Below are 21,087 nucleotides of genomic sequence, written 5' to 3'. Positions count from 1 at the left end.
TCCAAGGCATCTGTTTGAATAAAAACCTCCTGGGAAGAGTCAGGGCCTTGAGCACAAGGGCTGTGAACATGGCCTGTTTTAGGAGTCGAAGGCTTTCTGACAGGCTGCTGTCCAGATCACCTTCTTGGGCTGTTTTTTGTTTTGGAAGTCAGCTTGGTCAGGGGGGCAACAATGGTGCCATACCTTCTGTCTACCCATTGAGGCCCAGAAAGGCCCTCACTGGGCCGCAGGGACAGCAGCAGTACAGGGAAAATGCGGGGAGATTGAAGGGAGGGAGAAAGAGACAGGAAGGAAAAAGAATGAAATGGAATAAAGAGACAGAAAAATACACAGAAGGTTGGCCTACTAGTTCCTGCTTGCCCTGTGGAACTCTGAACAAGGTTCTGAAAAGGACGATCTACCTTACTCTGCACATGGATGATAGTATTTAGAATATATTTGCATTTTCCCCTCCACTTCGCTGCCTAGCTTATCCTTACTTTCAAAGGCAGACTCCTGATAGTCCACATACTTTGCAAAGCAGCATCAATAAAAATTTGAATAACTGTTTTAGGGTGGTCTCACTAAATAAAGGAGGATGTGCACAAGGTTTAGACGGAGAACGGATTTCCTGCAGGAAGCTTCATATTTTCCCTCCAACTCAAATCAAAACAACATGCAAAAACATGCAACAAGCAAAAAAAATGTTATGTAATAAATGACTCAAACTGAATGTCATTGAGCATTGGTGGTATGTTACACTAAAGATTAATTACAGTTCACAGAAACAGCATGTTACACAGCCAAATTAAATAACATTTAACTTGTGCAATATAAAAATAGAAGGCAGAGCATGCCTCACTCGTGTCTCAAAGAGGAGTCAAAACTCATTTATTATCATGGATATATTTCTGTTTTTTAAGCAGCTCAGAAATTTACAGTAATTCATATGAAAGACATAACGGCTGACTATAATACATGGCAAGCCTTTTCTAAGTAAAAGCAAGCACGATAAGAGATACTAAGACGGCTGCATTGTCATTACAGACCAAATCAAACTCATGCACAATTAACCTACTGGTGGTATATCATAATAACAAAATCAAACTGCCCCCACTTATAAGCACCTGGCGCAGAAACTGTATCTGGCACAGAACTGCCTAAATCAAAAATACTCCCTGAATGACACACAATTATTACAGTAGGGAGCTCATTTGTACTAGTGCATATTTATTTCCTTTCAAAAGGATATGAAAAAATGTAAAATGTCCCAAACATTGGTCATAGATATTTATTTATTTATTAATCAATAACTGAACATTGATTGATGCAATTTATTTTTGTTTCCAAAGTTTGTGAAAATAACAAATAGGCAAACCAACTAGAAAAATAGGACCCTCTTGATCAATGTCCAAGTTTATGTCATCGTACAGTTAAGCTGAATGACAGGGGTGTATTACAGACTGTCCTGGGGGGCGTAATGGGTATGTGCAATGGTTATTTACAGCACAAACAACATGGTATTATGGAAGGGGCCACAGGCCATCATTGGGCCCTTTTGTTACACATTTAGCGCCAGTGCTATCCAGCGCGTTAATTGATTTGCATGAGGAAATTGCACCAAACAAGTGTGGGAGACAATTTGCCTCTGCCCCCCCATCGTATTACGACTGAGGGTGCAAAAGCAAACATGACCTTAAGACAAACACACAGTGTGCCACAAAAAAGGTGGCATACTGTCAGTGTGCCCCTTTAGGGCAGTCCTCTCGAGTGAAAGGGGGTCCGATCGATCCCCCAGATATCCTCCTGCAGGCAGGTTAGTCACTCGCTGTACCCTCCAGCAGGAGGATCTCTGAGATTACAGGCAGATTGCCACCTGGACAGAGAAGTAAAACATCTTTGAAGCAGCTGCTTCATATTTCACTGAATGTGCTGTCCAAGGGTAACTCAAGTTCGCAACAGCCCCTGGGGGCAGTATATTCATTGTAATAGGACGCTAGGCCCTGTTTGCACCTACAGCACCTGCTTAAAGGTGCCCTATGGCACAAAGATGGACAGTGCATCCTCTGCGCAATATGGTCTGGGACAGGACAACCTTTGCTCTGACATTTTGTTCAGAATGGTCTGGGAATACTAAACATAATCAACTTCAACAAAAAAAAGTGCTGTGATCCTACCATGGCCCATTTCCAGCTTTTACTATGTCAGAGAGATATAGTTATATATAGTTGGAAGGATCTTCTTGACTATTCTGAGGCAGACATGGAGCCATATTCACCGCTTTAAGTCCAAAACTACATATTTTTAAGTGTGTGTAAGTATTTGCCAATTACACATATTGAGGAGTTGGACTTCCTGTGTTACAACTAACTTTGGGACAATTAATCCTGTCATCTACTGAGACAAAGAAATAGCATCCTAAAATTCACATGCCAGATGGGTGCAGATGTACTTGCTTTACAAAATCACGGATAAATGACTTCTTCTTTCAGCCAGACTAAAGCACATCCTGATTCTGAATAGGTGAGTTCTGAATGGGATTGGACAGCATTAAAGAGGAGGTTGAAGTTTTTGTAGTGAAATGTTCTTTCATTCCTCTATTGATCCCCCAAAACTCTACTTGTTTCATTCAGTGTTGAATGGCTTTACCGTCCATCAAAATAGCCTTTTTAACCAAAAGTGTACCAGAGAATATTGTTTAATTTATAACACACATCACTGCTACAGATCCTTCACACTACCCAGTAATTATTTGAATAACAGAATAATACTACAGTTGCTCAGCAGTGGAGGCTTAAAACGGCTGGCAAAAAGACCAGACTCTGGGAAGAAGGGCTGAGGGAGAAGATGCATCCAAAATACAAGACGATTATCACAATCGAAAGGTGACTGCAGGTAGAAAGCATTTTCTCAACAGTTTTTGTGATCTGTCCTATCTACCTGTATAGAGCCGAGGAAGCACTCTCAATGGCAGAGCACCAGCAGAGTGTTGGATGTTCCTCAGAGGAGTTATGAGTCTCACAAAAAGTCCGGCTGAGCCAAATGATGGAGCTGGAGCAAAAGGCAAAGCAACCTATGGGTTCCAACAGTGATGGGTGGCAGGGTACCAACTATCTGTTGGTGAGGTGAGTATGCATACCCCAAGAGCTGGTGCCTAACTATGTGGTAGGAGATGATATAGACAAGTGGTCTGTTGCTTATGAAGTTGCACTCTGGATACATAAGGGCTCTCCTGACTCCCACGCCTGCTGTTGGCACACCCTTTGAGAGTGTGGGAATTGATATTATAGGATCATTAGACCCCAAGAGTGTCCTAGGCGATAGGTTTGTTCTAGTCTTGCTTGACCTTACCACTAGGTATCCAGAGGCCATTCCTTTGAGGTCCATTGCTGCGCCTGTAGTGTTTAGGGCCATATTGTGGATTTTCACCAGAGTGGGTTTCCCCAAGGAAGTGTTGTCAGACAGGAGCACACACATTCATGCCCTTCTGCGTGAAGTCTGTGTGGAAGGAGTGTGGGGTTAATTCTAAGTTCTCCACGCCTTACCATCCACAAACAAATCGGCTTGTTGAAAGATTCAACACAACTCTTAAAGGCATGATTGTGGGCTGCCGAAGCCCATGAGACCGTAGTGGGATGTACTCTTACCATACCTGCTTATTGCTTACAGAGATGTGCCACAGAAGGGAGTGGGCTTTAGCCCATTTAAATGTCTGTGTGGTCACCCTGTCAGTGGACCGCTCAGCCTGGTTACGGTGGGGTGGGAGCAAGCACCCAAGTCCTCCCTGCCTCCCCCACCACCTAGGGTGTGGTTAGCTACATACTAGTCCTCTGGCACCAGATTGCCAATTCTGGAAGAAAGCTTCTAAGACCTTGGAGGCTAGCAAGGGGGTTATGAAGCACTGGTATTACCGTATGGGTACCCCTGTGAACAGAAAGTTTGGGTGGTGAAGGTAGTGTAGCCCAAGTCTCTTCAGGATCACTGGAATGGGCTGTATGTGATGATGGAGAGAAAGGGGGTAGTTGACCTACCTGGTGGACCTCCAGGAACCCTTTAAGGGGTATTCCATCTCAGTTGTTTTAAACCCCACTATGAGAGGTCTGAGGTCACCATGCTGATGGTGATGGCTGATGGCGGGGAAGGTGTCAGTTACTGGTTTGCCTCCCTATTTCCCCTCACTCCTGGAGATACTTGTGTACCCATGATATAGATACTGGGGACAGCCTGTCTGTCAAAAACAAAATACACAGGCTGTCTGACTAAGTGAAGGCCAGCAACAAAGCATAAATCACTAAGATGCTGGAAGGGGGGGAACACTGAGCCCTCCAGTAGTCCCTAGTACAGCCCAGTGGTGCTTGTACCAAAAGCGGCCCCACCTAGCACCACCACAGAACTCAAGTTCTGTGCTGGCTACTAAGGACTGAACTCAATCACCAAGACTGATGCACACCCCAACCCCTGAGCCGCCAAGTTCAATGATAGGTTGGGGGCTGCCAAGATCCTGAACACTTTGATTTGACTTTAGGGCACTGGCAGATTGCCCTCACCAAGGGGGCTACAGAGAGGGCAGCCTTCTCTATGCCTCAGGGCTATTTTCAGTTTAAAGTGATACCCTTTGGACTCAAGCATGTCCCTGTCACCTTCTAGCGGCTGATGAACCAGGCCAGGGATGGAGGCCTTCAGTGCTACTTATTTAGGTGACTTAACTGTCAGCCGCACCTGGCAGGACCACCTATTCCACCTGTAGGAAGTGCTTCAGGCCTACAATAGGCAGACCAGACTACCAAGGCTAGTGAGTGCCAGAAAAGGCAGGGGTCCGTAGTGTACTTGAGACACCTGGTGGGCAGGGGTAAGGTGCATCCGCTCCAGGCCAAAACAGGGACTATGCTGGCCTGGGAGCCCTCAAAAATTCAAATAGAGTGAGGGCCTTTATTCCCTTCACTCTCCCCGCATTTTTCCCGTGCTGCTGCTGCCCCTGCGGCCCCGCCCGCACACCTCCTGCACCTCCCGCATAGGGTTTTTCCTGCCTTTCAGCTGACCGCCCCCCACTTCTTAATGCTGGCCGATGCGGCCGTGCTACTAGCATGCCAAAGTCAAGCCTGTCTGTGCCTGGACCACGTCCAGTGCCATGGATCCTGATCCTCGCTCTATCTGCCAGTTCAACTCCCACATACTTAGCACCCTCAGCCCAGAAAGATCCTCAGCCTGCCACCTAACAGACCAGAGGAACACTCATGGACCTTTTTCATGTTGCGCATGCCCCCGTACTCTCCAAGGACCACCACACGATCCCGTACCAAGCAGAGACAACCACCTCAAGTGCATACTCCTCAACACACACTTCCTCGTCAACCATGCAGTAGAAGTCTGGGACCTCCTCGACTTGGCTGCCCCGGATGTCTCCTTCACGACGTGGATCACCTCCACCTTGGCTCCGGACATCGTCACGGCCATGCTAGACACCTACAAAATCATCCACAAGGTCAGAGCCAACCGGCCTGGAGGAGGCATTGCCATAGTCTACAAGAACACCCTCCGCCTGACAGCCAACAATGAGTCACAGTCTCCACCAACCAATGAACACCTACACTACAGATTCAGACCAACTTCTCCCTCATTGGCACACTCATCTACAGGCCGCCCGGACCCCTAACTCAATTCTGTGAAGACAACACCAACCTCATCGTCCCCCAAGCACTCTCCTTCTCTGACTACATCCCACTCGCCGACCTCAACTTCCACCTTGATATCCACGATGACCCCAACACCACAAACCTCTTGGACAACCTTGCAACACTCAGCCACAAACAACTTCTTAATGTCCCCACCCACAGAGCCGGATACATCCGCGACCCTGTCTTCTCAGCAGAGAACATCACTATCTCGCACACCTCCAAACACCACTGGGCTGACCACAAATGCGACCACTTTACCATCACAAAGAAAACTGCACGTCACTATGCCCCACTCATCCCCCCGGAGGATGCTGGGGCAGAGTTACAGAAGTGCAACTCACCAACGCACTCTCCAAGGATCATCACTCAGCCTGATGCTTTTCAACATCTACATGGCCCCGCTAGCCAAGATCTCCGAAACCGACAGTCTCCAATTGATCCTGTCCCTGACCCTGTGAAGTCCAAGAGAAGTTTCCACAATGGGATGACAGCAGTCGCCACCTGGATGGAAACCAGCGGCCTCATCTCAACTTGGACAAGACGGATGTCCTCGTAATCGGCTCCACACCTCCTGCCTGGAATGACTCCTGGTGGCCCACCGCACTGGGAAATGCCGACCCCCATGGAGCATGCACGCAATCTAGGCATCATTCTGGACTCCGCACTATCCATAACCCGCCAAGTCAACAGTCTCTTTGTCATGCTTCCACACACTCCGAAGCCTTCGAAAGATCTTCAAGTGGATCTCCTCCGACACAAGGAAGACAGTCACCCACGCACTCACCTCTAGCAAACTGGACTATGGGAACACACACTGTGCCGGCATCACCAGGAAACTACAATCAAGACTACAAAGAATCCAGAATGCAGCAGCCAGACTCATCCAGGACATCCCCCGACACAGCCACATCTCCTCCCACCTCAGAGACCTACAATGGCTCCCAGTCAACAAGCGCATCACATACAACCTCCTGATCCACACCTACAAGGCACTACACAACATAGGACCGGCATACCTTAACCACCGCCTCGCCTGCTACGTACCCAACAGACAATTCCATTCAACCCAGCTCGCCCTCGCAGCCCTTCCCAAGATCCGGAAAAGCACAGCAGGAGGAATATTCTTCCCTATACCTCGCAGCCCAGACGTGGAACACACTACCTCTCAAACTCAGAGAGACAGCATCACTCAAGCAGTTCTGGAAGGACTCAAGACTTGGCTGTTCAGTTGAGCAGCATGCGCACCAACCGCGCCTTGAGACCCTGCAGGTGATTAGCCTTGCTTTAGAAATGATTGATTGAACCATGGGGGTCGAGGTCTTTTACAACTGGCGTCCTGGGGTCTGACCTACTATGGATCTTGAGCAACTGGGCCAAGTACCCCTTCATCACTTGGTTAGCATGGGTCAAGCAGTCCAAGGCTTCTCGGGCAGCGGTAAACACAGGCTCACAACTCATAATACATTTAGAAGCAACAATAAATTATTATTCTGTTAAAAACTTGCTTTTATGAAAAAGGGAGTATCTGTATACCACTGAGAGCAAAGTATGGCTTTCACAAACAATACACTCAGTTCCTTGAGGTTGGGGGCTTAATTGTTTTAACAGACGGGTCCCTGAACCCCACTCCCCCCTTGCTAGCAGTAACAGTTATTCCCCATTTATTATAGGCAGCATTGAGGTTAAACCCCATTAGTAGCCAGAGTCTTATGAATCCGGCTCCCACAATTAAAGTCAAAAGTATTCCAGCATCAAAGCACGATATGGCAGATAATTTCCTGTGGGTTTGTCTTCCCTATAAATCAGTCTAATCCGCACCAGCAGGACCTGCACTTCCGTAGTCTCCAAGCGCACCCCATGTCCAGGCGCTGAAGCAGCTGTCCTTGACTTCCTCACATGCGATCCTGCAAGGGCAGTGACCAGGAGGTTCTCAGTGCTCTTCAGATGCTAGTAAGTTTCTTTGGGTCCCCTCTCATTTACATCTCTATCTTAGACCTGCACATGGGTGACCTGCACATAGATGGCATAATCAAAGCAACATCTGTCTTCTCACACCTCACTACAAGAATCCAATTACCCAGGATCCCCCTCAGGATCCTGCTCCCTCCAGTTGCTCTCCTCTTCTACACAGAGCACCCTAGTCTTTGCATGCAGGCAGGCACTGGTGCTTCAGGGGCAGGTGATCTTGGATTTCCTGGGTATGTCCCCTCACTCAGATGGGAGACTGTCAGGCCTTAGCCCCCAGGCCTACTCACAGGCAGAAGTCTTGCAAAGCTTCTACTTCTCGCATAGCCCGACTGGCTGCTTGACAGTTGACAATTTTTGGCGTCTCAAGCGGCCCTTCTTATAGTCCATTCCTGGACACCAAAGGTGATTTACAGTCTGACTCTTTCAAATTTATGTTAGGGCCATCTGCCTCCTTTTGAAGTGCCCTCTCCTTTTACCTGTCCTTGCTCCAGAAAGCAGTCTATCATAGCAGGAACGACTCCAACTGTGAGGGGACCCCCACAATACAGGCCATGGGAGTGTCTTGAGGTTTACACCTGGATGTCCGCCACAGTGATATGGGCATCAGATGGTTACCTAAGGGCCTTAGTCCTAATTTTTATGATTCCCTTACCAGCCCCATCTCCTTAATGAGATATACCGAGGCCCCTTCCCGGTGACCTTTCTGAATCAAAGAGCAAACTTTTAAGTATAGTGAGGATCCTGGCTCTCCCTTCCTCCAGTGTGTGTCCTACCAAGCTCACAGGAATGCAGCAATCCACAAATCTTTCTGACAGGAATCCTATACCTCCTCATTCTCCTCCACTTAATCCTGGGTTCCCAAAATAGAACCCCAACTCTCCTCCGTATTGTACCATTCTCAGGCACACATACACCCAGGGTATATGTATAAACACACACACACAGTGCCCAGTACTACACTCTAATCTGTTGTAGGTCAAGGGTGAGTTATGCTCAAAGAAGCAGAAGATTAAATGAGCGAGCTTGTAGGCCTCACTCCAGTGACACAGGTAAAAAAAAGCCAGTTCACTCACTGATCACTACACTGTATGCTGCCACCATCGCTCTTGTGCTGTTTAAAAAAAAAAAAAAAATACTACAATCCGTGAGTCAGGCTTAAGTTATGGGCGAATTTACGGGATCTTTGTTTGCCCATGACAACAGAAATCAGCACCAGGAATCCACATATTCATAACATGTGGGGCACCCAGGGCAGTGATACAGGTCCTTCACCATATGAGCGATTTTACGTCTGAACAGTCCTTGAAGGTTTTTGTGATTCCATCTGGTTCTAGTCATAGGCATAACTTTAAAAAGTTCAAGAAGGAAGGGGCACTGAAAGTATCATCAAATACCCTTTTTCCTGTTATGAATGCAATCTTAGTCAATCTGGATTCTCAGGAAAAGAGTGGCGAGTCAAAAGTGATAACTCCAGAATGCGTGCTCCCTCTCCAGTAAACACAGGTTTTGCAACTAAAATGTTCAGCTACACTGTATCAATTTTTTCTGAATTTATAAGTTCGGGTTTAGGGCTAAAGTTGGCCACTGGAGTTAGGCCCCTTATGTGTAAGTAGCTGTTTGAACAAAAATTGTTTTAGAGCAAACTGATTATGTATTCATCACTCTCTTTGGAGCCAGATGATGTTTATGAGGATTATTCTGCTATTGCTTTCGTGTTTTTGTATGAATTAACACAGTTACAGCACAGGAGTATTATACAAGACCCCTGTATGTTAGCCTCTAAACAAGGTGCAGAATGCTGTAAATAACCTGTTGCATGTCCTAGTGGTCGATGGATGATGCACATTTTTTCTGATCAAAATATAGTTTTTTCAGACAGCCCGCCTTATTCCATTGTTTTAGCCCTTAATTAGAGGTGGGTGCAGCTCATTGAGTTCTACTCTACGGAATTCCACTGAGTTAGCTAAAAACTCAGTAGAATTCCGCTGAGTTCAGCATGCGGCAGAGTGCTGCCTGCCCTACCACCCTGGCCTGATTGCTCCCGATCTCTGAAGTGCTAAGCGGGGTTGGGCGGCCTGACCCTGCTTGGAGCTTCCGAGATCGGGCACATTCAGGCCAGGGTAGTATGCCGTTTCGGGGCTCTTGTGCTGACACAGCCCACCGGCCTGGAGCCTGCTGCTCTCCACACCTGCGCACTTCCCTTCACCAACTGTCCTCCTTCACAAATTTGCCACAGAGGGCCAAGCATACCCCCTGTCTTGCCTCAGCCCTGCAGTTGCTTCCTCTGCACTTACACACAGCCTTAGACCGCCCTTTCTTTAGGGTCCAGAACTAGCACAGCAAACCAGCTCCCCATCAGTAGCCAACTGTGCACAGCACAGTTCTAGGAAAATCTCTGCTGAACAGCTAATAGCAGTGGCACAAACAACAGGCAAATCTGCAGAGAAATGCATGTTAAGTTAAAACAGTACCAAGAAATCAAGAAAAAACACAATGAAATTTGCAACGCTGTTTATTAAAATGGAATATCTCATGAACAAATAGACATCCAACTGATCAGTCGCGTAAGCGTGCAGGATATATGAATTTCTGAAGTTGTGAAGTAAAAAGTGCCTTGAATTTACAGAGCATCAATCAGTAGTTGAATTTCTGACTGATCCTGTACCTACGTGTATTTTAGGCCAACTATGAAGGAGTGAAGGTCGGGTAGGTCAGTTGGGTCACACCTGTATTTGTTTTTACCTTAGGACTTTATTTCATGGAGTTCAATGTACTCCAGTGGGATAAGGCCAGACATTAAAGCAAGCCATGCTCTCTTGACTTTGAATGCGTTGTCCTTGAACTCATCTGAAGCAGTTGGTTTTGGCACCAAAATATCTCAGTGGGAGAAAGCTGGGTTCCGTACCCACTATACGGCAATTTCTCCACTGAAGTAAATTTGCTGGCCTGTCCCAATCCAAGGGTTTACCTTCAGATTTATGTATTTTTGTGTTCAGATGTCTATGCATGCTTTCAGGTTATGGTATCTTTATTAGTAGTAGTAGAAAATAAGTAATTCTATCTATATTGGGTATCCCGAAAATGCTTTCATAAAGGGAAACCTTCTGCAGCAAGTGGAGTTCATCAAAGAATATTTCCCCCTCTTCTCGAAAGACGAAAGGTGAAAAAAGTTGAAAGAACATTTTTCACATTGGCGTAATTTTTAGAAGAAGAAACAAACTACACTGTTTTAAGAAAGTCATGAATCTTCACAGCCCATTTTATACTCGGTAAAGTAGGGTTGCTTAACATTGTGCTCTAGCTAGAGCAATTTTTAACACATTTGTGACAAAGATTTGTAGTGTGCTATATGCACAATCACCTTTATTTAATGCATGATTCTGAAGGGTATGCTGTAATCAGGCAGGCCTATTTTCCTTCAATTGTCTCATCATTTGAAAGAGACACACTATCTCTAACACAAATCTGACCAAAATAGGGAATTCAGTTAAAGTTGAGATTCCACTCATAATGTTTCCCTTTTGAACATTTCCATTTTGAGGTTGTTTTCCTCATCACGGAAAGCATCTTTTCCTATTGAGTTGTTGTACAGTGAGTTATTGGTAAGGCCAGGTAGGTCCCTACAATTAGCAATAGGCCGCAAACCCCCACTAGGTCCAGTCAGGGTCTCAGTAAATTAATCCTTGCTCAAGCCTTCATAGCTTAGCCGATGAGCAGTTAGGCTTAACTTAGAAGACAGGTGTGTAACGCATTTAATATCAACAAAACAGTAAATAAATAAAACACAACACACAAAACATATCCAACACTAATCTAGAAATTTAGGAAATATTCTTATCTTTAAAATTACACCAAAACTACAAAATTCCAATGTAGGGAACCAGAGATATGATTTTTTTTAAGATTAAAAAAAAAACTAGGGTTAAAAAAGTTCGCACTGGACAGGGACAAAGTCTAGAGTTCAGGTCACCCACAATGTAACACTGTGACACTTAATTTTAGAACTGTTTCTTGATTCAGGAAATGGTCCACAGCACCAACCTAGGGTTCAGAGGCTCTGATTTGCCTCTTGGGGTCTGGGACTACAACTCCCACGCTGCACCTCTTCAACTTATAGAGCTTTTTATAATAGTTTCTCCAAACATCGCCAAACTTCTGGATCTTCTTCCAGAGGTCCTTCAGGTGTCCACAAACTTGATCCAGCTAAGTCTCCCTTAACATACCCCTTGTATCCCATCTCCTAACCTAATCAGTGGAGCTCCCATCTGTCTGAGGGAGCAGGAAATGGGGGGTGCGTTCCCTCCTTTGAAGACCAGTTTGGCTACTCTTCCCCAATCCCGCTATGCTGTCTGGTAGTAGTGCTCTGCCCACCAGATGCTTCCTTTGTCTCAGTCCAGGCAACTTTTCACTTCATTAAGGTAGTCTGGCTCAGGCTGCCAGAGGCTGACTAATCAGGAAACGGCGCTATAGGGCTGAATTTGGTAGCTTTAGGAAAAAAGGTCTAAACATCTTTCCATGTGCCAGTTACATTAAATTCACCATTGGCAAGTTGTTGGATTTATTATAACATTTAATTTGGTACCAAACTTGTATATTTAGTTCATCTCTATTGGAAATAAGACTTTATTATTTTAAAATACGGTCTCCCAGTGTTAGCCTATGTAGCCCACTGACTACAGTGTGGAAAAACAAATCTGGCTGTTTTTCCCTCACCAGGGTTTATAACACATCTTTTATAAAGTCTCAGCTTATATTTACATTGCACCCAATGGGGGGCACCTAGGGCAGACTTTGGGGTGCCTTGTATGCTAAAACAAGGTAGTTTGAGACTTTGGAAGTACTTTTAATTCCAAAGTCGAATTTGGGGGTTATTTTTGCCAGCAAGAAAAGCCTGTCTTTGCAATGACACCAGGGACCACAGCAGTGCACCCAGGGGTGCCCTATCTACCCTGAGGCCCCTACCCCTACATGCCATACCATATACAAGGGACTAATAGTTAGGTTGTCGGAGCCAGTTATAATTAGGCCTAATTTGCATATACCATTTCAAACAGAGCACTGGCCGTGGGACTGGGTAGAGAAGTGCGCAGGGCACAGTCAGAGTCAGAAAACATCAGTATCAGCTAAAAATGGGGGCAAAAAGAGAGGGGAGCTTCTGCAATCAGCCCAGTGTTCCCACATTTGTCACACGGTAATACCCGAGGGCCCTATGACGTTTCCTGTCATTTACCGTTATCATCAAGAGAGAACCTATACAGGGTTCTCATTGTGCTCATTCATGGCAAGGTAAAGGCTGAGCAAAAGCTGGTGATGTCAGTTGGTCATGTAGATACTATTGTCTGGACACCCACATGTAAAAGTTTAACCAAGTGACTCTCAACTCCAGATACAAACCATTTTGCAACAGATGTGAACACAAATAGCAACGTCTTTACTTCCAGAATGGCAAGACGTCTCTGATTAAGCATAGATTGTTTGGAACGTTATTGTTTGCCAATGGTCTATACAGAGGTGTGGAATTTAATAAAATATCTACTTGTCCATGGGACAAGTTGCTTCATAAATCTACTTGTCCCTTTGGTGCCATATAGTGTGGTGACAAGTTAAAGCACTAATCTCATTATATAAGAGCTCTGATAATAGCCTCTGTGATTATGCCAGGGCTAATACTGTAGTGGGACTTAAATACTGGCAATTTCCTGTTTTTGACACCTTTCCCCAGGTCTAGGAACTGTGGCTGGAGGTAGCAGTAAGCAATAGTTCAAGGTTTGCAATGCCCAAACGTACTAGCTTGCATGTTTCATGAGGTCTTCCCTAATCATTCCCCCTACCGGTAAAGTTTGGAAAATTACTCCTGACAAGGATCAGAAGTAAAACCTCTTCTGGTGTTGGTAAAAAGTGAAATTTTAAACGCTCAGCAAATTTTCAAATGAGCAAATGTTAACCTGCCTATTTGCTCATTCTAAAATACAGTTCACAAACATTTTCCAGGAGTAACATTTCCTGGTCTACTTCTGTGAATTCTTGTGAATTCATGAAATATGCAAATCTGCACTAATACAAAGACGTATGCCATGGGTGCACTTTTGTGAATTTTTTTAAGAATTGGGCCCCTAATTAAGTCTCGTGTTAACCAAGATCTTTTGTTTTTAAAATTCTGTTTCTCTCTCTATCCATCTGTGGGCTGGCTTCACTGGGACTTATCTTACTTGCAGAACCCGCTCCTACTCAGCACCTGGTTACCCTCACGGCGATAAGTTCCACACTCTACAAATTGATGTTACATAACAATATAATGATAACAATCTACTCTTTCACAAGGAGCATATCTGCACACAAAGTAGTTTTGTTCACTGCCAGGAACTACTGTGGCAATGTGTGCTTTATGGTTCCAAAAAGTATTTTTGATTTTTGCTAAGATTTGTTACAATGGTGATGGCCTAGCAGGTCCCACAGCAATAAGGTTTTACAAAAGCCATGTCAAGACAAGACACACATTGACAGAACAAAAAGACTGACCATAAATGTCAGACCTGTTTACTTTGCCGGTGCTTGTTTATATTTGGGTTTCTTAGAATTTTGTTGAAACTGGTGACTTCCAATTATGAATGTTGTTTCTAAAAAATGGTACCTAACATTTCTCAGTAGTTTAGCAGAATGCTTCTTTACCTAGTTGCATTTTTTGTGAACATTTTATTTTGAAAGCATAAAATCATCTATCTTGCTTTGAGGCTTCTGCAGATATTTGTATTTAATCAGAGAGCATTCTTGGAGCACGATACGTAACCTCGTATTTTTACAGTTTGAAAACATGTACATATTGTTTTTACTGGAAGCACAGTAGTGCAGTTCGAGCTTACAACATTTATTTAGAACTCTCACTCTAATAATAAAGGCTCTGCATTAATGAACCATAAATACAAGTTCGAACAGCATTAACATAGGGCAAAAATATTACCTCAAATATACCTCAACTGCAGACAATTTATTTCCCTGCTCTGTAATGTGGTACTGTAAATTAGCAGCCAGTGGGGTTGGGCCTACTTCTCCCATGGACAAAATAAACCTGAAGACTTGTTGTCCTTGACCCAAGCAATATAGCCTGGTGTTGGGCTACAGGAATGCCACACCATTGGTCTACTCTTTGTTTTAGCAGTCTGAGGCCGTGATTACAAGTGCCTTATAAATTATTACAAGGGATACAGTGTTTATTGCACCAGGTGATTAACAAATATGATAAATGTGGCACCTGTGTTTTTTTTTTCCTGGGTAAGTTTTGGTAGGTAAGACTTGCTGAGATTTAACAGGGAAAAGGCCCGGTAAATAATGGAACGTGTCCCTTTTGTGGCAGGGGGCACAAAAATGTGCATGTTTTGATTTATTTTTCAGGCTTAGCTTTGATCACTTCCACTAAATTCTGAAGCCTGTACTGTTGGATTTCATTGGCTGCAATAAATATTGTCTACCACTTAGGTACTCGTATTCAAGGCCAGAGAGACTATTGTTTTCCAGCATCTTAGTGAACCTTTCCCACTTAAGTTTGGGTTTTCAGGCAACCTGCATGGTTTCCAGGATGAGGCGATCTGACATTCTCTTAAGCAAGACCTCCATCCCCTATATAATGAGGAGATCTACCACTGGTCTATACAACTTTAGTGCCTGGCTCTTGAAGATTAAGCTTTTCCATCCATCTTTACCACAAGTGAGCAGAAGGTTATGGAGGATAAAAAATCAGAGCAGAAGGACAATATGGAAAGCAGTGGACAAGCTGGGGAAAACAGGCAGTGCATGGGAAGGGTTGTGAGGGGAAGTAGCCTGCATGAATGAGGCAAGTAAACATATGCACACTAGCTGAACGCTAAAAGTAAAAGAAGGATGCTAAAGAGGCTATTAAGTGAGGGAATACAAGAGAAACCAAGGCACACTGGCCCTGCCTACCATAACAGCTGAGCCCCCAAGGCATCCAACCATCCGCCAGACTCTCACTAGCATACATAGCCCGCTTTCACAAAACAAAAGCCAGAGGCTGCGCCTTCTCATACAGTGCCACCTAAGCGTGAATCGACCTCAGACATCTCATCAGAACTTCCCAAACTCTTCTTGAGTTTCAAAAGGTGATGCAAACCTGGCTTTTTTAATAATCCCATCAAGGAGATCGCCCCCCCCCCCTATCCAGCTGCAAAGCTCCTGGATACCTTCTCAAGTGATTAGCGTTCTCTAAAATAAACCTAACATAACTCCCGATACCAGCTGTTGGGGAGATAACCAATCACAAAAAAATAATTGAAAAACACTTTTTGGGATAATGATTTCTACTTAAAATACAACACATATTCATGATATTGAGTCTGGACAGAATTGGAAGAATAAGCTTATAATACTGGGAAACTTACGCACAATTATGAGTCAATAAAAACCAAGCCTTGATAAACACTGTTTCCTCCAAACACGTGTTGACTGTTTGGATACTGAAATATATGAATTATATTGCAAGTATTATGAATAAAGAACTGTTGAGCCTGTCCCTTTTTTTGCCTGGTTATCCCCAATCTTTTTGACTCCTTTCTCCTCTTTTTTTCTGACCTGTTTTTGTTGGCTTTAGGACTAAGGGCACCTTACCACTGCTAACTAGTGCTAAAGTGCATATGCTCTTTGTGTAAATTGTATAGGTGATGGATTTATCCATGATTGGCATATTTGATTTACTAGTAAACCCCTAGTAGAGTGCACTAGAGGTGCCCCAGGGCCTGTCAATCAAATAGTAGTAGTGGGCCTGCAGCACTGGTTGTGCCACCCATATTAGTAGTCCTGTGAACATGACTCAGACCTGCCACTGCAGTGTCTGTAGGTGCAGTTTTAAACTTTTGACACATGCCAGGCCCAAACCTTCCCTTTTTAAACATCTAAGGCACCCCTAAGGTAGGCCCTAGGTAGCACCTAGGTAGCCCCATTGCCAGGGTTCCATGTATGCTAAAGGTGAGACATGTACATGTGTAATTTTACATGTCCTAACAGTGAAATACTGCTAAATTTGGTTTTCACTGTTCCAAGGGCCATCTCTCGCATAGGCTAACATGGGGGCTGCCTTTAAATATTTTTAAAGGTAGATTTCCTTTGAGAGCAGATAGAAATATGGAGTTTGGGGTTTCTGAACTCACAAATTAAAATAACAGCTGTTAGTGAAGTTGGTTTTTAGCTTTTTAGTTTTAAAATGCCGCTTTTAGAAAGTAGGCATTTTCTTGTTTTAACCATTCCGTGACCCAGCCTGTTTGTGGATTCCCTGCCTGGGTCAGGCCGACAGTTGGGCTGTTTGTAAATCCCCTCTAGACAGTGACACAAAGGGAACTAGGGTGTAGCCTGCATATCCTGATGAGCCATCTGAGCTAGAGTGGAGAGAGAAGTGGTCACTTACACCTGAATGGGCTGTGCCTGCCCTCTCTCAATGCAGTCTCCAACCCACTGGTATGTGTCTGGGGCCAGGCCTGGGCAAGGCAGGATCTTGTGATGAACAGAGACTTTCCTTTGGTGTTTGCCTACTTCCAAGGCAGAAAGGGGTATAAGTATTCGACCCAAAACCCCAGACTTTGAGATCACTTCTGGATTCAAGGGGAACCTCTGCCAGTGCGATAAGAGCTTAGGATAAATGCTGCCCCTGCCTGTGACTGTGCTTTGTTGAGCTATCCTGCAGTTGCTGCTTCTGCCTGTGAAAGGGTACAAAGACTGGACTTTGTAGTATATTCCTGCTTGTGAAGAACCTCCATGGGCTTGAACTGAGCTTGCCTCCTGTTTTGAAGTCCCAGGGCCAACGAAGACTTCCTCTGCCTGCACCTAGAATCTCTGCTGAGACTCCTGCCCTGCCAAGTGGTGTCCTATCCAGTCCCTGGGCCCTTGAAAAGTGAAGATGGCAGAACAAGAACTAAAAATCCACGCACAGGACACTGCTGGGAGATTTTTGGCACACCATCTGCAACGTGGCTGATAAACGACGCACCGCCGGCTGTGCGGCTGAAATCGACTTCCACATGCATCACAGCTGGGAGATCGACGCATCGCGGCTGAAGAAACTACATGCAACACCCGCTTGCGTCTGCTGATAACGACGCAAACCCCACACAGCGCGGTTTTCTTACACCGTGCGACCGGATTTTCCACGCATCTTCCATGGGTGTCAATGTCATCCCGACTCTGCGTGGATCCGAGGTGCCCTAACTGGAAATCGATGCATCGCTTTCTTGCGAGGGAGAAAAACAACACACTGCCGACCCGACTGGAGAAGAAACTACGCACAGCCTCCCTTTCGAGGAAGGAATCAACGCATCACTGACTTTTCCGACACACTCGCCCGTGCGGCTTTATTTTTTATGCTAACCAGGTACTTTGTACAGAATAATCATTTCCATTGTTTTCTATGGAAAAAGACTTATTCTTTTGAAAATTCATATCTTGACTTGTGTATGTTGGATTTTTGTTGTTTTTGTCTTGTTTGATTTAGATAATTATTGGCTATTTTTCTAAACTAGGGTGGTGTCCATTTTGTAGTGTTTTCGCTACGTTACTGTGTGTATTGGTACAAATACTTTACACATTGCTTCTGAGTTAAGCCTGCCTGCTCGTGCCAAGCTTCGTACTAAGGGGGTGAGTGGGGGTTAACCAGGTGTGTTTCTCCTTTGCCCTGACTAGAGGGTCCTTGCTTGGACAGGGATAACCTGACTGCCAGCCGAAGACCCCATTTCTAACAAGAACCTTTGTTCAAACATCTAGTGGAGTACGACTGATTTCTAAACTCTGAATAGATATTTGTGTATGGCAGGAATAGACCTCCTATATGGTATTGTTAATTAAAGATGCACAATATGATTTTGGTGCTGGAGTAAGGGTTCCAGGCTAATTTTCCCTACACCCTGAGTCGTAGTTTAGTATTTGTTTTGGGTGGTTGCAATGACATGAGTTGGAAATACAAATGTGGCGTGTGAAAGTTAGTGCACGAATCACAGAGATTGACATTGTCTAGGCACTGTGATTGAATGTGATGTGTTAACAGTTCGTAGTTGTGTTATTAAGCCTAATGGTAATTTAGCAATTGGGCAATCAACGTCAAGGTCGCTTGGTGAAAGAATTGCACAGTGGGGAGTACAGCAAGGGTTTGTAGGAATCTCAACACCATGTGAGGGCGTGCCCATGGCTAGATGCTTAATTGTCATTAATGTGGGTGGGACTGCCTTCGAGTGCGAGCACATTAAGAACTGCAAAGAGGGGGCTCGTAGTAGATTGCTTAACAACCATTTACCCGTTTTATTGCGTTGTGTCCCATGCATGGCTTGACCGTATAAAAACCAAATGAGTCTCCTTACTATGTATTTTCTAAAGTGAACAAAAATGTCGTTTGCGGTTCCTATGGATTGCGTATTTTCTCTCAGTACTTACTACGTTTTGTTGGGGACATACAGCCGTTATGGAGCTCCCGGTAGAGATTGACAGCCTGAAAACAGGTGTAGGTAGGATGTGCAGTGAACACTCAGCAAGTCCTTGTTGGGCACGAAGATCAGGGCACCCTTTGACATGATGTTTATTCTCGGGGTCAGGGGCGGAAAACTATTTCCTTAGCTTGGCTCATGGGAGCTGTAGGTCGCCATTAAGTATTTTATGCTCTACATGTGGTCCTAATGTGGCATTTGGGGCGCGCTTTGACGTGGATGATCCTGTTACCCTTACAGTTCAAAAGGGGGCAGTGTTTTCATTGAAGCAGATGCTTTAAAGAGTTTGAGTTGCCTTTGTTCTCTACTTGATTATCTCAAATACTATTTTTTTCATATTTTCTTGTTGATTGTGCAGTAGACTTGTCATTCTTTGTTCCCCAAGTGCAATAACTCAAACTTCAATCTTAGCCAACACCTCTATTACATTTTCACATCACAGAATGTAAAATTGAACAATATTTGGCCCACGCAACCTGCAACAAGAGGCATGTGTGTTGAAGTTCTTGAACAGAATTTATTTTACCCAAATTCATAGAAAATTGAATTGCATGTGAATCTCAGTGTCGAATTTATGATTTCATTTAAGTGCAATTAAGCGACCGATAATGATTTTCATGTTGGTGTTCAGGTGTGTGCTGATGTATGTCTCGTAGAGTGTGCCTATATATTCCATAGAAAGCTTAATCTGTTTTTCCTCCAGGCAGTGCTCGGAGTGTGATCAAGCAGGTAGCAGTGACATGGAAGCAGATATTGCCATGGAAACCTTGCCAGATGGGACCAAGAGATCAAGGCGGCAGATTAAGGAACCAGTGAAATTTGTTTCACAAGATGTGTCACCCGAACCCAAGAAGGTGTCACTGAGAACCACGGTAAATCCGATCTCCTTTATCAAGTGTATATATTGCCATTCACAATCATGAGCAGTGCAGCCTGTAAAATCAACGACTTAAATGATTCTGACAGAGCATACTTTAAAGGGTAACTCTGAGGAAAGCGGAGCAGAATATAGCTTTCCGTTTTCACTCGTGTTCTTTTTTTTATTGTTCTTGACATTCATTGTGGCTTAAAGAATTAACCACACTTTAATTTAGTACATTTTAAGTTTTTATAATATGCTTTGTCCGTGATTTAAACCAGATTAGATTATTTAATTGTATTGAAACGCTTTTTGATGCTCGTCAGTAGGAGCCTAACATAGGTTCCTGCATCCTCTGCGTGCGGGAGCCAGGGGCCTTCAACTCCCTGCCTTGTGTTGACTTTCTTGGCTGCCACTCATATTTGCCCTGTGCCAGGTGCATTTGTTATTTAAATCAGTCTGGCTTCTGCTCCTATGTTTTTAGGGTCGAAGATCAGGGCACCCTTTGACTTGATGTTTATTCTTGGGGTCAGGGGCTGAAAACAGTTTTTTTCTTTGCTTGGCTCATGGTAGCTGTTGGTTGCCATTAAGTATTTTATGCTCTGCATGTAGTCCTAATGTGCCATTTGGGGCGCGCTTTGACATGGACGATCCTGTTACCCATACAGTTCAAGAGGATGCAGTGCACAAGCTCTCGTCCCTGTTGTAATCTCTCTTTGGGCTTTTAGCCACGCCCATGTCGCTTTCATTAGTTCATGGGCTTGCCTTTTAAAATACGCTTGATTTCATTAGTGAAAGCTATGCATACGTCATGCTTTTTCTGGTGCTTAGCCCTCCTCGAGTGCATCAACGAACTACTGAAAACATATGAGGCTCCATGTTTTCAGCCTGGTTTCTGCACTACTTTATCTTTTTATTTTCCACGCAGCGTGATCGTGCTGGGTTTTACATAGTGCGATTGAGCTCATTTTTTTTCCTTTCAATTTATGTGGTAAGAAAAGTCCGGTTAGGCATTTACAATGCTAATAGCTCTAACTTGAGCAACTGAGAGACCCGTTGCATTGCAATTGCTTGCTTTTGGAGGTCGTCTGGCTGTTGTGGGCCACCTCCTTGTACAGCCCCCTGAGGTTTC

The 21,087-nt window shown here is 44.5% G+C and overlaps 1 protein-coding gene across 7 annotated transcripts in view; it reads left to right on the top strand.

Moving 5' to 3' along the window:
* The window catches only part of PHF14 (PHD finger protein 14), a 791,087-nt gene that overhangs the window by 219,963 nt on the left and 550,037 nt on the right, over nucleotides 1-21,087 (top strand). For all 7 annotated transcript variants that reach the window (XM_069211832.1, XM_069211834.1, XM_069211833.1 and 4 more), the window contains exon 14: nucleotides 19,800-19,968. In XM_069211832.1, coding sequence (XP_069067933.1) covers nucleotides 19,800-19,968 — 169 coding nt within the window. The remainder of the gene's footprint in view (nucleotides 1-19,799; nucleotides 19,969-21,087) is intronic.

The sequence above is a fragment of the Pleurodeles waltl genome, chromosome 10 (assembly GCF_031143425.1).
Source record: "Pleurodeles waltl isolate 20211129_DDA chromosome 10, aPleWal1.hap1.20221129, whole genome shotgun sequence".
NCBI lineage: Eukaryota > Metazoa > Chordata > Amphibia > Caudata > Salamandridae > Pleurodeles > Pleurodeles waltl.
Note: the sequence above shows the minus strand (reverse complement) of the source record. Positions and strands in the feature narration are given on the sequence as shown.